Raw genomic sequence first — 18,564 nt, forward strand, 5'->3', positions numbered from 1 at the left:
CTCATAAAATTGTATTTTAAAATTATTATTATTATTATTTGATGATTACGTTTACATGCCATCAATGTGGATAAAATGTTTAATATTTCTCATTCTTTGGCACAATTGGTGGTTACACATTTTCAGGTCCATTCAGTCTTAACTTTTATAAAAATTGTGCAAATGTAATTTTTTATTGCATGAAATTAACTTAAATACAATGTGCATTGAAATAAACCTGATGCATGTCTTTAAAACTAGTTTTTTTATAATAATAATTTCTCTTCTTGCCAAACAGTTTTTGTCACTGACCCAAATGTAAAACACTTTAAAAAAGGAAAATTGAAAAGAAGCAAATGAAACATAATCATTCATAACACAAAGAAAAAACATATCGTTTTTTTACAGAGTGCAAACATATTAAAAAAAAATTATGTAAGCAATAAGGTACGAGAGGCTGTGCTGTATCGTGAATAAGTAACGGCTGAAGGGCGTTGTTAGGCACGTGACCCCTTCAGCCGTTACTTATTCACGATACAGCACTTGCCTCGAGTACCTTATTGCTTTTATAAAACGGTTACCACACAATATTAAAGTAAAAAAAAGTATTAGTGCAACTTTCATGAAGTTAAATCAATAAAAGCATTCCTTCCGCTAGAAAAAATAGTCCCTGACTGCGAACAACAACATGAAAGCTCAAATAAAAACAACAAACTGTTCTCAGACTTTGTCTCATTATATGTTTATGTGTTGCTAAGGGTGTTGCTAAGGGCGCAGTGATATTAAATAGAACCATTGGGTGAAGCGGTCATAGCAGTGTTTTATCGTGAATAAAGCACACCTATTGACCAATCAGAATCAAGGATTGGAACTAACCGTTTTATAAGATAAAAATATTAAACTTCCACTGCATAATCAACTGACATTATAACAGCCTTATAAGTCAGTGTGATTCAGTGTGTATTGATGACACAATTATGTGTTCATTCATAATAGAAATCATATTAAAAATAACAAGACTTGCAGATGGTTCTACATTTTGCTTTGTGTCTAAATGTATAAAGTCTATGTTTAACTAAAATGGTCAAAAATGGTCACAAGCTGTCACTATGGTAAAAGTTCCTAATATTATCAATTAAAGGCGCCAATATATATGCATACCTAATATGCACTCTTAATGGTGTACTTTTGAAAGAAAACAGCATGGTGACAACTAGTGACCATTTTTTGACCAGTGCCTTTGCCTTATATCTTTACATATGTGTTCTGTACAATTCATTTAAGTATGACAGCAACATTAAAAAAAACATTTTATATGAACAAAAAACTGAATAAAACCTTTTGCACAGACTTTAAATGCCAATCTCATCTCATAAGAGATGCAGTAAAAAATAATAACATCAAAACATGCATTTAAAGTGTTGAAAGTTAAAGTGTGCATGCGCCACTTCGGATTTTCTTGTGTAATGTAGCCCACAATGTGTGATGCGTTGTAAGGCCCAAAACAAATAGTAAACACAAGCAGCGTCCCGAGAGCCATTCCAATGGCCCGGAGCCTGCGACAACGTTTAATAAGAGGAAGCTTTAACAAAATACGAATGGTATTGATGTAACAAAAGCAGCAAATGATGAGGGGTATACAGAAAAACACTGCTACAAAACCCATTCGCATTTTGAGCAAATTTTGGAGATGAACTGGTGTAAAGTTAGTGTAACACTGTTGAGGTTCTGTGTAGTTAGTGTCATTATTAGAACCGCCGTACACAGCCATGTAAGTAAATACAGCAGTTACTAAAATGAACATCCAGATAGCAATACATATTAGTATCGTATAAGTGATTCTCTTCGGATTCTTGTATTTTACTGGGAAAGCGACGCATACATAACGCTCAGTGCTAATCGCAGCCAAAAACTGGCTGCTACCGTAAAGTGGCATTAAGAACAGGAACAGATTAAGATGACACAGGATATATGGCATATTCCAGAACATATTATCTGCTGCCTCTTTCATCTTCACAGGGAGGAAGGTGAGGAAGAAGAGGTCAGAAATCACGAGGTTCAACATGATTATGTCAATAGGGAGAGGTTTACTGCGGATCTTGCGGATGCAACAGCAGAATGCCAGTACTGCATTTGGGAGACCGATCAGGAATGCAATGATGTATATGGAGAGATACAAGGTGGGAGTGTCTTTTACAACCATCTGTAATACACACAGACACACACATTTGTTTCATTGTAATATTGAGGCTGAATCTTAATATTGAATTGATTTTACATTGATTAGTCCCCTTGGTAACTTTCAATAGCAGGGGACTATTTTCAGCTGCTGTGTAATATCACTACGCCTGCTGCAGCCATGTTACAGCAGCAAAGTCTTTGATTATTACATCAGAATGAGAGGATCGTTCCTAGCCATATCGGCCTGGAAAATCGCAATTTTTGATTTTATTTATGAATACATAATTGTACATTTAATGATTAAGGTTGACTATAAATATTGCAATAAATCCATTACCATTTAATAATGTTTGTAACTCATCTGCAGGGCAAATGTATAAACAGTTTTGCATTACAAAACATTGTGCATAATTTTTCTTCTTCTAGAAATCATGTTTGATTTGGGTTACCCAAAGTGTTAATTAATGCATTAACTAACAAACATGTATTAACATGTAGTTAAGCTGGCTGTTATTCGTGCATAAATTCACACAACATAGTTATGGTTAGTTATTGATTAGTACATGGCTTATCATTAGTTTATATTAAAGTGATTATGAATTTATGTATTAGTGCATGATTATTAATGTACCATAATTGTAAAGTGTTACATACATATAAGTATATTTGTGTACATATAAGTATATTTGTGTGTATATATATTTATATATATGATACTTACATTTTAAATCTTTGTGTCTTCAGAATTATTTTCCTGTTATCAATCCCATTTAATCGATGTGCATCATGGATGAGCACTTGTGTGAAGCAATCACCACCTGGACAATACAGCACAAAGACTTAGTATGACTGTAAAGTTAACAGAAAACATCAGCTCGGAAAATTGGTATAACTTACACAGGCTGGTTTTTCTGGAGATGAGAGGGATGACTATCTGGTCCGAGCATATCAAGACTTTCAGACAAATGTGGAGACAAAAAATAACTGCCTTTATTAAATGTAAGGGTTTAAGCAACAAGATTTTTTAGTCTGTAAGTGCAAATAAGTGAAATAAGTGAATAGATAAAACTAAACTACTCACCAAGACTTCAGACTTCGTTCTCATTTCAGGCAGCAACATTTCACGTGCAGTAACATATAGCATGTGTTTATCATTTGTTTATTATTATATATGTCATAATTACATTTCCAGGAAGTTGTTTAATTACAAACCACCAATACTACCACAGGGCTTTTTGTCAATCTTTCAATACTTCATGTGAAACAGAAACAGAAGCCCTTTTTGTACTTTCTAGAGGATAAAAGCATCTGCCAAATGCACAAATGTAAAATCTTACAGTTAAGAGGTGATGAACATGTAATCCTTAAAAAAACAGCATGTTGAATTACATTTTGTAATTACCTCGTAAGATGGCAAGATGTTAAAGGACAAGTTCGGTATTTTACACTGTGTTTTAAGATTGTTTATGTTGAAATAGGACGGTTTTGACTGAAATTTGGGCATATGATGTTGGCCTGAGAATTTTCGGGTGTTTGTTCTATCACCCCCCACCTCTACAATGGCTGCATAGGTGCACTGGAACAATACTTCCTAAAATGCATTAAACTTTCGTTTACAAAGACGTGAAACTCATCGAGTGGTCAGGGGTGTTCACTGATATGCTCACACAAAAATCGCTGCAAAAGATGCTTTCCAACAGGTGTTAGCATTTGTTGTAACTTGTGGACCTATTTTTCCAAACGCCTCACACCCATATATTCTTCCGCCGAGAGCTTGAATAAAAGACACTTCAGCCCAGTTGGTGGCGATAATCTGTCTTTGCCAATTGCAAAAATACAAACAATGTTCCCGGCGGCAGAGTAATATCGTACCTCACAGCACATCTACAATTAGAATTTTACAAATGTTACCCATGTTACTGTGTTCAATGATGGAGATTAAATCAGACAGCGGTAATGGACGTACATGCAGATGTAGATGTTTGAAGAAACGATTGACATATCCAACAATTGGAAATATTAGGCATCTTAGCGTATATATGAGCTAGAGTTACTGTCGAATTAAGATTACTGTGATTTCTAACCATGGATGGAATAATGGATCTGAATTGTGAATCAGAATAGAAATGAACACAGCAAATAACATTGTGTTAATTTGGCTCATATCCCTCAATGTCATAATTAAAAATGACCCATTGGCCTGGTTTTAATCTGGATAAATTTTGTATAACAGCCAAGTGGCTTAAATTTCAAAACAAAAACCCTGTACATACGTTAATTAATGTCAAAAACAAATACTGAGTGCATACAGTTAGAGTGAATCCATGAATCATTCTGAACAGATGTGAAACACACATCACATCTAATACATCTCTGACTCTATGTCATGTCATGAAGACAACACTTGCAACCGTGACAGTTGTGATTCTTAAAACTCAGAATGTCTCTGTTCATGGAATGAAGACACCCAACCGAAGTTCATGAAGTCTTGCCAGTCTGTCCTTCCGGCAGAATCTCGAAATACAGCAAAGTTCCAGCTATTCTGTCTGCTGGAGGTTAGCGCAAAATAGACTCATCAGCATGATAAGGCTTAATTTTTCAGCGAGATTCTTGAAGGTCGCCGTCATATATCTCTGCGAAAACATAAAAACAAAAGAGAGGGAAACAAGAGAGCTCCATGGCCAAAAAACAACTTTGTTTAAACAGATTTGTTAGGAAATATCTTGTTTTGACTCCCTATTTCTGGAAAACAACTTGTTTTAATTCTCATAGAAACATTGAGAGTTTGATCCATAAATTGATTTAACTCAAACGTTAACATATGGGCAAGACAATGTATGGGTAAGATAATCCAACGCACCCCGGACCTACCTACCTATTCATCAATCTAACTAATGCCTAGCTAGTCTACGGACCAATTGGGAGATTGCTCTCCAACCCGGGTTAGCTCCAAAAACAACAAACTAAAATAACAAACTAAAATAATTTACAGCATACCAACCACACAACTGGCACTAAGCACAGTCATGCTGGTAGCTCTTTCTAATCGGAGAATGCGTTGGACACCCATGTTTGCATCCTACAGTATTTCACTTTTTTGGTTAAGGCCTGGGAGTGTAAGCTGGTAATTTGCAGTGGCTAATATGTGTCCATCTAGGTTTACTTTACTGCTGAATTTTAGTGCTGAAGGGGTACCTAGTAGGACCGAATAAGGATAGTCCCATCTTGGTTTTAGGCCTGAATGTTGTAATTTGCCCTGGCACAATAATATGTTGTCCGTACCCACTCTAGAGGAATTTTTACAGCATCTTAAACCTGATTTTGCTATTTTTATATTGCTTCAATCAAAGCCATACAATATTCCAAACGGGAATCTGGCATTAAATGTACATTTACTTCTGCAAGGTCTGAAGTTCCTGGAAGCTATGCCATTGAATCCCCAAAAACCTACAGACTTCCTGACGTACCTGACCAGTAAAGTATGTACCCTGATCAGAATCAATAATGTTTCATTTCATCTGGAATGATGTCTCGAACCAGCATTAGCCATAAAGGCAGCAAAGCCTTTCTTTGTGGGGAAAACCTTTACACCCTTAACCCTTGTATTTAGGTGTAAGGTCACACTGCAATTCACGAAACAGCCCTGAGGTGTTCTGCTTACACCTGATAGAATTGGGGCTGCCGAATTGTGTTTTTGACAAGTTACGCATTCGCAAACAATTTATTTTGCATGTTTCCTAAAAACCCCTCACCCACCAATTTGCATTAAAATATGAACACATTTGAAAAACGCCTAAGTGTCCGACACTGTGTATATATCTGTGTGACCAAATAAGGAAAAGGCTACGAATCGGTGTTGAAATCTCCAAAATATGGAAATAATGATAGAATTTCTTTTACAATTGGTACAGACCAAAATCCAACCATATCAATTACTGTAAACCATTTGTGTTCCAGTTAAATCAAGCTGAAAATTGTTGATGAGTCAGCCACAAGAGGTCTTATCTACTCAACTGTGAGTCTCATGATCCCCATGTTACATTTCAACCTTTGAATTGCAAATCTGAATTCAAATTAATCAACACATCCAAAACCAGTAACGGCTGAATAATGTCATACTACATTGCAACAGTGACTACATGTGGGACAAACTGAAAAGTGAGAGGAAGATCTAAACATCACGAATGAGTCCCCATTTATGTTACGAACCCCTGTTTAAAATATGCTTGTTGGAAAAGGGTTGAGCAGCATAAATCTATTCTCAACAGGTGATTAAACGCTTAAATTATACTTAAACCCAAAAAACTTAACAAAGAGAAACATCAAATAGAACACTTGACAGGCCAGCCAACATCATGACGCACACTGAATTCAGTATCAGGAAAAATGAAAACTAGAGATTCTTTTTTAAGCTTTTAATTTTGAAAAACAAAGTCAATGAACCACATAAAAGGTTTTATCCTCCTTTACAACTGTTTGTATTTAATTGTTTTTAATTATCAAACTAAAAGACTACATAATTTCAGTATGCAACATGCTATTCAAAGTTTTAAAACCTCGAATTTAACGTAAAATTCAAGACCTATCAAGCCTCTCACAGGCAGCCAATGCAGGAAGAGGTGTATTAGACCTTGTTCACACTGTCAGTCCAAATCCAATTCTGGTGCACATCCGATAGGAATCCAATCAAATTCAGAACGTGTGAATGGCCAGAAACCACATGAAATCCTTTTTTTCCTAATCCTTATCAGGCTACATCCAAAAATCTTTTTCAAATTGCATTTTCGGAAATCCATTTCAGTCTGACCGCCCTGATCGCATTTGTGTAGCTTTTCGATTATGTCATGCTGTCACATCATGTAAACACGTCAGACGTCAAGGCAGCGTGACGTCATTGCCATAGAAACCGTGCAGATCCCGAAAATGGCTGAACGCTACAGGAGGCACAGATCATATCTAAACAGTTGAAATACACAATGTGGAGAGAGTGTCAAATTGGATATGCACCAAAATCAGATTTGGACTGACCAAGGTCTCAGTCTTGATAGTGAGGCTACAAATAGGTGTTACACTTCATGTGTTGTCGGTTTAAAGAAGTGAAAACATCTTCATCATCAGATGAACTGTTGGCCAATTCCTTAGAGTGGTCCAAAGGCTCCAGTATAAATAACATATAGATTAAACTGGCCATCAGCACAATTCAATTGGTTCTTTACACCTCTGGTTATCTCTGCGTCTTATCAATGATAAGATAAAGATCTAATAGTGTATTTAAAATATGTACCCTAACATATAGGTCATCCGGCACATAAGCACTCTCTCTCAATGCTTTAAAGAGAGAAGAGAAAAGCTTATCGTTGTTTTGTTTTTGCTTCAGCAATTGCTGGAAGAACAGCGCCTCACAAGCCCCCTCCTTCGCTCACACAAACGTTCAGTGAAATTCAACACTTTCAGTTATTCTTCATTTACAACTTGCAATTTCATTCCAAGCTACTTACTGTTGTACCAAACCAAACCTTAAGGTTTATACATTTCTTTCACTACTCAAAGTTTCACCAAGAACTTCTTTCAGACTTTTTCTGTCTGCTGATGACAGATTGACTGAAATGCTAAACCCATCTCTGACTAATAAAGAAAAATAAATCTCTTTCAGAGCTTCCAAACAGTTAAATCTGATCTTGGATCTGACATTCCCTACTTCCTCTGACCAATCATACACTTACTCTGAGCCCTCAGTTCTAAGAAAAACAGTGCCCTGTCTTTAACACACACCATCTGAACATAAATTTACTGGGCATATATTCTTTATAAAATAAAAGAATGAGAGTTGAAACACTTTACCCTTTATTTCACCCATCAAAGTTTTAGAAAAATATTTGTGGTTGTATGCCTCTGTGGAGCTTAATGAAATAGTCCTTTTATCAGACAGTGATAGCTGCTGTAATCTTAACACTAATTTGGAAACTACAAACTTATAATCCTGTTCCTTAAAGGAAGAGTATGTAGGATTGTGGCCAAAACTGGTATTGCAATCACAAAACTTGTGGCTAAAACTGGTACTGCAATCACACAACTGGTGGCCAATACACAAAATGACAACATAAACATCAGTTGAGGGCTGTAACTCCACTTTTTAAATGACAATATCCTGGCCATACCACTGTTGTTAGTGATATAAGTATTTGAAATGTAAATGTAACACATCAGGGCCATTTTATGATTAATTGATATAAATTTCTTACATAATGTTCCTTTAACTGTTATGGTAATACACTGAAAAAAATGATTCATTGAATTTAATAAAAAATTTTTAAGGTAAGTGGTTGCAATCAATTTATTTAAGCTACATTTAAACAAAAGTTTTATATTTTATTTTACATTACTAATCTTTTTTGTTTAAATGTAGCTTAAATAAATTGATTGCAACCACTTACCTTAAAAAAAGATCTTCATTGCCAAGCACAGCATAGAAGTAGCAAAACCAAAGTACTCATCTGAACTCACTAAGGACATGATCTACCCTTTAAAAAACATAATTGTCTGTGTCAAAATCTGAATCTGTGGTCGTATCAATGTCACTACCAGTGTCGCATGCATTTAAAATCTGGTAAAACCGACGTAATTTGCTTTTGATCAACAAAAAGTTGTAACTTAAACATAAATCATTTTAGGTTTTTGTTCATTTTCAAACTGAGCTTTTAACTTTTGAATATCTATCTTCAGCTTTCCCTCCATAACTTTTTTATCTCTGCTATGTTTGTCTTGATTTTGCATTTTCACTTTTAAATTTTTACATTTAGACAAAGTGACAAAATTCTTTGAATTTTACACCATGTTTTTTTTATGCCTTTAGATATGTCTTTAACCCTATGGGGTCCGACCATTTTGAGACACTGTCAGAGGTTGTGACATGCTCTTACATTTGGTCTTTTTTCAGTTGCTTTAAAACATAATAATGGCAAGTGTCTCATAACACTGCATTCAGCACAAACTGGGCTACATGTACGTACATGTTTGTATTTTTGAGAGAATAATGTTTATGCGTGGTTTTTAAAAAAGCAACATTGATACAAGTCCACAAAACCCATACTAAACATGTCTAATAGTCTAGAGTTTTTTCTTTAAAATGATGTGAAAATCATTCTGCTTACTCATTCACATAAAACAATATATTGATTTAGAAATTGTAAGACAGTTTTTGTTTAGAGGGGCCGTATGCAAGAAGGATTGATTGACAGCTGAGCAACAAAAGACTCGCATAATGAGCTGCATAATGAGGCAGGAATGTTGGGAACTACAGTAAAGAATGTGAGGAGGACAAATGTATACATGTTTGTTTGAGGTTTATTAAGAAGTTAACAATATAATCAAAATAGAAATGAAGGTCACTAGGACATTATCAGTTTATTTGGAAACAAACTCTATTCAAAAACTTAACTTCTATAAGAAACTGATAAACAACAGAGCTGTAAACTTCATGTGGCTCATTTTACCATATAACTTTGTCCAAAAAGTGTTTTTCCACTTCATAGTTTTGTACTGATGAGAAGGATGCAGACCTGTAAGAGAGTTATAAACAGCTGTTACCATAAATTGTCCACAGAAATACCCTTACATACATAACTGATAGGTAAATTTCACTTATAGCACTACATTCAGATAAATTATCATGTACATTTGGACTAAACTCAGAACATCTCAGATAAACATCTGCAGTGATTAGTTTTATAAAAAGCTGTTTTCAGATGACTGTTTTTTAAGATGCCCATCGATCGTCTAGCTTCTGTTTATAACGCATTTCTGTAATATTCCTCACGTGTGTGTAAAGTTTATCATCCAAACATGCGGTAAAGTCTTTAAATCTGATCAAACTTTACGCTTTGCTTGTTATGGTTAGAACTGCTCGTCTGTTGATTTCCATGTCAACAGTGGGTACCGCCTGTGGGCGTGACCGCATTAAAGATAATGAAGTCAGCCAGAAAAACAGTCTCTTTACTTCAATGCAGATTAAACAGGCAATATTTGTTTGATTCTGCTATGATAAGGAGAAAACACGTCAAAATGCGGCACCGCGTTTTTGGACCCCTGGGGGTTAATATGTCTTTACTTTCGTCTTGGCAACCTAAAGACCGCCCAATGTACTTTGATGTTATATTTAGCAACTGAATTTTTCTTTTTCTGCTTGTTTGATCTTAAAGTGCTCTTTCAGCTGTTGTTTTAGCTTTTCAAGTATATCATCTAGCTTGATTTCTGACCGCTCCATTATCAAAGTAATATAATCTGACCAGTAGACAAGCTACTACCACAGTACGTACTGAATTTTTCCAAAATGTCAGAACAGAACACACAGAACACAAGGACCAGCCAGAGTTAAAATGTCAGAACAGAACACCCAGAACACACGGACCAGCCAGAGTTAACCCCGTCCTCACTCGCGACTCGGATTCAGAAGCCAGTGGTCTGGAAACATTTCCATCTGAATGTGCGAGAGAAAATCCCGACTCCTCATTCGTATAGAGACAACAAAAATGTTATTCTATCCTGCCGACTACGCCAAAACTGTTAGATCAGGTCTCCACACCACAGACAAAATAAAAAATGATTCAGCCCCGGATGCCAGATCACGTCAGAAAATATTAGTTTACTTGTTTAACAGGCTTCTGTCAGTTAAGAGGTTGATCAATCGTTGCTAGAGAAGAGCACAAGCAGAGGACATGAGACGAAGGTTTAGATGATAAAATAGAACTTTTTTTGATGGACAGCTTCAGTTGCATATGTCTCAATGTTCAAACCTCGTTCAATCCTCGTCCAACAAGCATGAATTCAACATGCACTGTTATAATGCTTAATAGCAACATCCCACAAACCTTGAACTTTCATAAACATTCTCTTTATCTATCTCTGTTTACAGAGAGACAGGACAGCTCATGAAACTTCACAAATGTGAGACCACCATAAGACTGAACATCAATGAAATCAATAAAACATATGGACAGAAATATAATGAATGGATGAATAATATAATAAAATATAGAAAGATAATGAATAAATGAATGAATATATGAATAAATAAAAATATAATGATATAATATAATATATAAAATAATATTAAATAATCAAATAAACAATTATGTGGATAACTGATGATTATAAAATGATTATGATGATTATGTAAATAAATGATTAGGAATAAAACTAAAAAAACACAATAATAAAAACATTCTGCACATGAGGATCTAAGGTAGAATCCTTCAGTTGGAAACAACCCACTTTTTAGTGTTATAGTGAATAATTTCTCATCTTGCCAAACAGTTTTTGTCACTGACCCAAATGTGAAACACTTTAAAAAGGAAAATTGAAAAGAAGCAAATAAAACATAATCATTCATAACACAAAGAAAAAATTCACATATCATTTTTTACAGAGTGCAAACACATTAAAAACAATTTATGATAAAAATATTAAACTTCCACTGCATAATTATCTGACATCATAACAGCCTTGACTAGATCTGTGACAGTCAGTGTGATTCAGTGTGTATTGATGACACAATTTGTGTCCATTCATAATAGAAATAATTTTTAAAATAACAAGACTTGCAGATGGTTCTACATTTTGCTTTGTGTCTAAATGTATAAAGTCTGTTTAACTAAAATGGTCAAAAATGGTTCCAAGCTGTCACTATGGTATTATGTATCATTTATAGGCACCAATATGTATGCATTACATTTGGTACCAATATGTTTCATTGACTACTAATATGCACTCTTAATGGTGTACTTTTGAAAGGAAACAGCATGGTGACAACTAGTGACCATTTATTGACCAGTAAGCCTTATATCTTTATATATGTGTTCTGTACAATTTATTTAAAGGAATAGTCTATCAATTTTCCATATTAAACTATGTTGTTGCCTTAACTAGGAAGAGTTGATACATACCTCTCTATCATCTGGGGCGCGCTGCGACACTTCGATGGCATTTGGCTTGGCCCCATTCATTCGATGGTACCAAACAGAGATAAAGTTAGAAGTGACCAAACACATCAACGTTTTTCCTATTTAAGACGAGTAGTTATACGAGCAAGTTTGGTGGTACAAAATAAAACGTAGCGCTTTTCTAAGCGGATTTAAAAGAGGAACTATATTTTATGGCGGAATAGCACTTTTGGGAGTACCATTGAATGAATGGGGCCAAGCTAAATGCCATCGAAGTGTCGCAGCGCGCTCCAGATGATAGAGAGGTATGTATCAACTCTTCTTAGTTAAGGCAATAACATAGTTTAATATGGAAAATTGATAGACTATTCCTTTAAAGGTGACATAGAATGGTTGAACGGAGTATTTATCCTTGTTCTGTGATGTGACATGTAGACAAAAATGTTTTTGTTTGGGTTGTAATGCCTTAGAAGCTTCCTAAAAACCTCTCTCAGACAGCTCTATTAGGGTGGGGAATGTGGTTTTGCACCTATTTGGCTCCCCCTACTGGCTTAACTTGCAATCTCATTACTGATTGGCTGACTTTGCTGCCACTCTAAAAATGTAGCCAATTATTTTAAAGTGGAGGGGCAGTTAGATGCCTGTGATTTCATGAGCATCAGTTTTTCAGATTGGGCTGTTTTCTGGCTGACATTTCTAAAAGAGGAATTTCTATGAGACTGAGATGTTTAGCATGTTTAGCACTTTTTGTATGTTTGTGAATGCGGGTAGACTACCATTATTCAACAAAGACAAGATAAAAATGTTTTTTTCATTCTCTGTCCCCTTTAAGTATGACAGCAACATTAAAAACAACTTTTTATACGAACATAAAACTGAATAAAACCTTTTTCACAGATCTTAAATGCCAATCTCATCTCATAAGAGATGCAGTAAAAAATAATAACATCAAAACATGCATGTAAAGTGGTCAGAGTTAAAGTGTGCATGCGCCACTTTGGATTTTCTTGTGTAATGTAGCCCACAATGTGTGATGCATTGTAAGGTCCAAAACAAATAGCAAACACAAGCAGCGTCTCGAGAGCCAGTCCAATGGCCCGGAGCCTGCGACAACGTTTAATAAGAGGAAGCTTTAACAAAATACGAATGGTATTGATGTAACAAAAGCAGCAAATAAAGAGAGGTATACAGAAAAACACTGCTACCAAAGCCAGTCGGATTTTGAGCACATCTTGGAGTTGACTTGTGGTAAAGTTAGTGTAACACTGTTGAGGTTCTGTGTAGTTAGTGTCGTTATTAGAACCGCCGTACGCAGCCATGTAAGTAAATACAGCAGTTACTAAAATGAACATCCAGATAGCAATACATATTAGTATCGTATAAGTGATTCTCTTCGGATTCTTGTATTTTACTGGGAAAGCAACGCATACATAACGCTCAGTGCTAATCGCAGCCAAAAAATGGCAGCTACCATTAATTGGCGTTAAGAACAGGAACAGATTAAGACGACACAGGATATCTGGCATATTCCAGACCATATTATCTGCTGCCTCTTTCATCTTCACAGGGAGGAAGGTGAGGAAGAAGAGGTCAGAAATCACGAGGTTCAACATGATTATGTCAATAGGGAGAGGTTTACTGCGGATCTTGCGGATGCAACAGCAGAATGCCAGGACTGCATTAGGGAGACCAATCAGGAATGCAATGATGTATATGGAGAGATGCAAGGTGGGAGTGTCTTTTACAATCATCTGTAATACACACAGACACACACATTTGTTTCATTGTAATATTGAGGCTGAATCTTAATATTGAATTTATTTTACATTGATTAGTCCCCTTGGTAACTTTCAATATCACTACGCCTGCTGCAGCCATGTTACAGCAGCAAAGTCTTTGATTACTACGCCAGAATGAGAGTATAGTTCCTAGCCATATCTGCCTAGAAAATCGCAATTTGTAATTTTCCGTCTGTCTTAGTACATAATGTTAACTACAGAAGGGGCAAGTTTTACATAGGAAAAATATCAAAACTCTTTGGTTATTTTTTTTGGCGCTATGCTAATGGTCTAATCAGATTCAATGGATTATGCTAAGCTATGCTAAAAGCGGTACCGCCAGACCCATAGATCGGCTGAATGGATTCCAAAATGGTAAAAATTTCCCCGATTTTAAGGGGGAGAAGTTAGGACAATTCTAAGGGCCCATGAACTTTTAGGGGCCTCAGCCAAAGACTGTGCCGCAAACGCAACCCCCTTAAGCTGAGCCCTCTTAGCTCTGCCCTGTCTTTACTCTGCGTTTTAGCACCTTTTTCAATAGAGGGTATGCACGTGACATCACCTTCGGCGAAAGTGCCTGCGGTTACGCCCAATACAAGTTTTTGTTTTACATTTAATATTTAAGTACATCAACACACTTTTACTCAAGTAAAGGTACACAATTTTAATGTAATTAGGTATTGAATACATTTTAATGTGCAATATTAAAGAATACACAGTAGGCCTATGATTCTATGCTTTAGAATGTAGTGAAGTAACATTTTTCCCAATACAAACACCCTAATAAAGCACAGATGCTTGGAAATTGTAACTAATATAATTAGTATTGTCCACCTCTGCTATCAAGTCTGACTAAATTTAATTTAAGGTGGTAATAGTCAGTTTTACTGGCATTTTTGCAGCAGCCGATATGAAAACCAGCCATTTTGTTGAACGTTCGCGGTTCGGGGTGAGTGGTCACGTGGAAAAGTGACGTCAATGCATACCCTCTATCCACATTCTCACACAGTGCGGTTGCAGTTTACGCTGGTGCAATACAATGCAGTTTCTTTCCACTGTAAAGTCTTCGCTTTGTTCACCCCAGTAAAAAAAACACAAGGGGATTTACGTTCCCTGTAGTGTGTTATGATTCTAACGCGAAGTCAACCCATATAAGCTGTTTTAAGTAACGTAGCCCGTATAAGCTAATTAACATAAACTAGAAATGTTATCGGTTACACACTCCAATGTTTTGTAACAAAATATGCCAAAGAAGTATTTTATGCAGTCGAGAATTGAGTTGATTGTGATAAAACAGAAATGCAACGAAGGCTAAACTAGTCCAGTTATGTATTTAAGCTTCTCACCTTGAAACAGCTTTAAGAAATCAATGGAAATATATAGTCTGCTAGTTGTCCCAAAACTGAAGAATCATTTAGGAGTAGCTGTTTTCTCAAGTTTAGGGTTTTTTAATGATCTGTCTTTATTTTTGCTTTACTGTAGCTGCTGGTGTGTGAAACCTGTTCTTCACCTTATAAATAATGCTAATAATTATAATACAATTATAACTAATATAATATAATTAATTATTATATTAATATAATTAATATTATATTATAATACAAGCTTTGGTCAACCATTTTTGACCCAGTCTTATTTGAGTCATAAGGTAACTGTATTGAAAAGATGCATTGTTGTTGTTTGCTATTTTTAAATGTTACAATGTCATTGGTGTGTGTAAGTATAAAGTATGTCACTGAGACTAAAGTCTCAAATCTTATTGTGATATTAAAAGCATCACAGTTTGATTTCAAGCATTAATTTCACTATAATTTCAATGGCTGACGTGACATTTCTCAGTCAATATTAAAGATATCAAGTTTATATTTTCACAAAATGTTCTTTACATTATCTATGATGATTTTATGTAGAAAACCGTTTTTTGAGCTGTGTTTTCACAGGCATGGTCACAGTTATCTTTCATTTTTGTTTAAGAATGTTGCATTTTCTCTGAATATTTGATTACTGTATTTTTCAATTAAATTTACATTTGCACAATAAATTATCTTAGCTGCAGACATTGTACGTCTCTATAAATACTGTTAATTGTGGTCGAAACAATGGCAAAAGAAATAGGTCTGTATTATTAAATTGCAGACAAAGATTTTGAATAGCTATAGGTTGGATTGTATGTTTTGTGCGAAATGGGTATGGTAGGGGGCCCAACCTCTTATTCTTTCATAAGGCCCAAAATTCCTAGCAGCGCCCCTTGTTTTGCATTACAAAACATTGTGCATAATTTTCATTCTTCTAGAAAGCATGTTTGATTTGGGTTACCCAAAGTGTTAATTAATGCATTAACTAACAAACATGTATTAACATGTAGTTAAGGTGGCTGTTATTCGTGCATGAATTTATATGAATCATGACATGGTTATTGATTAGTACATGGCTTATCGTTAGTTTATATTAAAGTGATTATTAATTTACTAATGATACTTACATTTTTAATCTTTGTGTCTTAAGAATTATTTTTCTGTTAGCAATCCCATTTAATCGATGTGCATCATGGATGAGCACTTGTGTGAAGCAATCACCACCTGGACAATACAGCACAAAGACTTAGTAAAGTTAACAGAAAACATCAGCTCAGAAAATTGGTATAACTCATATCTCACAGGCTGATTTTTCCGGAGATGAGAGGGATGACTATCTGGTCCGAGCATATCAAGACTTTCAGACAAAATGTGGAGACAAAAAATAACTGCCTTTATTAAATGTAAGGGTTTTTTAAAAAAGAAAAGCAACAAGATTTTTTAGTCTGTAAATGCAAATAAGAGAAAATAAGTGAATAGATAAAACTAAACTACTCACCAAGACTTCAGACTTCATTCTCATTTCAGGCAGAAACATTCACATGCAATAACATACAGCATTTGTTTATCATTTGTTTATTATTATATATGTCATAATTACATTTCCAGGAAGTTGTTTAATTACAAACCACAAATACTACCACGGGGCTTTTTCTCAACCTTACAATACTTCATGTGAAACAGAAGCCCTTTTTGAGGATAAAAGCATCTGCCAAATGCACAAATGTAAAATCTTACAGTTAAGAGGTGATGAACATGTAATCCTTAAAAAAACAGCATGTTGAATTACATTTTGTAATTACCTCGTAAGATGGCAAGATGTTAAATTTGTAAAACAGGTGAATACTTATGTACATCAATATTGTTAGAAGTGCAATGAAACTGCAGATTTTTATATCCAGAATTTACTGTAACACATCACCTGATCCTGAAAGCATAATAACAAGTTAAAAACAGCTACTTTTCTTCAGTATAAATATGCTTGGTCTTATTATGTCCATCGATATAGATATAATTTGTAAGGCAAACTAATTCATGCAGTTTATCTTTCAATACAGTTTCCAGGACAGGGGTTAGTCCTGAAAAAAATTATGTTTGAGCTTTAATGTAAACATCTTGCACTGACGTATCTCATTGCTTTGTCTCAAGATGCACAAGGTACAGTGAGGAAAATAAGTATTTGAACACCCTGCTATTTTGCAAGTTCTCCCACTTAGAAATCATGGAGGGGTCTGAAATTGTCAACAATGCAATAATGAATTCAACTGAATGATATCCAATACCATTTCTATGTTATCATTTAATTTGATTGAATATTGAAACCAAGAACACATTTACAAGCATTTGATATAATCGCCTTGCATGCTTCCAAACAGCTACAATATAAAGTAAATGGATGTAAAAATGTAAACTCTTTGAATGTAAGAGGCTTTTATTCTCCACACTCCTGTCCAACATTCCTCACTATCCTCCATTAACAAGATTTTATTTTATATAACACAGTACAAAGTTTCCACATTTGATAAATGTTAATACATACAGATCCAACTGTGCAGAGAAGCACACTTCTCATTCACTGTTCAGAAGATTTGCAAACAATTTTTTAATCTCTATGAGTCTCCATATTGTAGCTTTACTTGTGTAATATGTTTTTATACCATTACTAATGTAAAACAGAAATATTAACTGTAAAATTGCTAAACGGCAGGTTTGAAATCAGGCATGACAATATACTGGAAAGCCACATTGACTTGCAGGCACCTAAACTACAGCTGCACACCAAAACAAATAGGTCAATGATGTGACGTTAATTATCTTGTGTCCGTATGGATAAATTCAATGCAAAAGGGTTAAAATTTCTAAATAAATTTGCAGATTTGCATACATTCTCTTTTTTGAGGACCAAGTCTAAAATTTCTGGTTGTATTACATTTTGAAATAATATTTGGGGGATAATTGCAAACATGTCAATGTGGTGTAAACGGTCTGTGTCAATTGGTGAAACTAGTATTTTTTTTATTAAAAAATAAATATATTTATTTAAAAAATGTGGAATAAAATATAATCATCTAGTTTAGTGTAATATGATTTTTACATGCATTTTTTACATCAAAGCTCATTTAGAAAACAGAGCTGTTTTCAGCATATATCAGGACAAATACTAGAATAAGGCATTAAAATTTACATTTAGAAATAACTCAAAAAATGATATTTTAAAATAATGATTTCGCTTACATGCCATCAAGGTGGATAAAATATTAAATATTTTTCATTCTTTGGCACAATACACCATTTGACATTTTCAGGTCCAGGTTAACTTTTCAGGTTAACTTT

At 34.8% G+C, this 18,564-nt stretch overlaps 2 protein-coding genes across 2 annotated transcripts; both read right to left on the reverse strand.

Moving 5' to 3' along the window:
• Window positions 1-1,226: 1,226 nt before the first annotated feature.
• On the reverse strand, window positions 1,227-2,297 carry LOC129456067 (free fatty acid receptor 3-like). The gene has a single exon (XM_073858520.1). The coding sequence runs from the start codon at window positions 2,180-2,182 to the stop codon at window positions 1,277-1,279; it is 906 nt and encodes a 301-aa protein (XP_073714621.1). The 5' UTR covers window positions 2,183-2,297; the 3' UTR covers window positions 1,227-1,276.
• Window positions 2,298-12,126: 9,829 nt separating this feature from the next.
• On the reverse strand, window positions 12,127-13,849 carry LOC129454620 (free fatty acid receptor 3-like). Its single transcript, XM_055219168.2, has one exon. It carries the CDS (start codon window positions 13,847-13,849, stop codon window positions 12,944-12,946), a length of 906 nt encoding a protein of 301 aa, XP_055075143.2. The 3' UTR covers window positions 12,127-12,943.
• Window positions 13,850-18,564: the final 4,715 nt, after the last annotated feature.

The sequence above is a fragment of the Misgurnus anguillicaudatus genome, chromosome 20 (genome assembly GCF_027580225.2).
Source record: "Misgurnus anguillicaudatus chromosome 20, ASM2758022v2, whole genome shotgun sequence".
NCBI classification, from domain to species: Eukaryota; Metazoa; Chordata; class Actinopteri; order Cypriniformes; family Cobitidae; genus Misgurnus; species Misgurnus anguillicaudatus.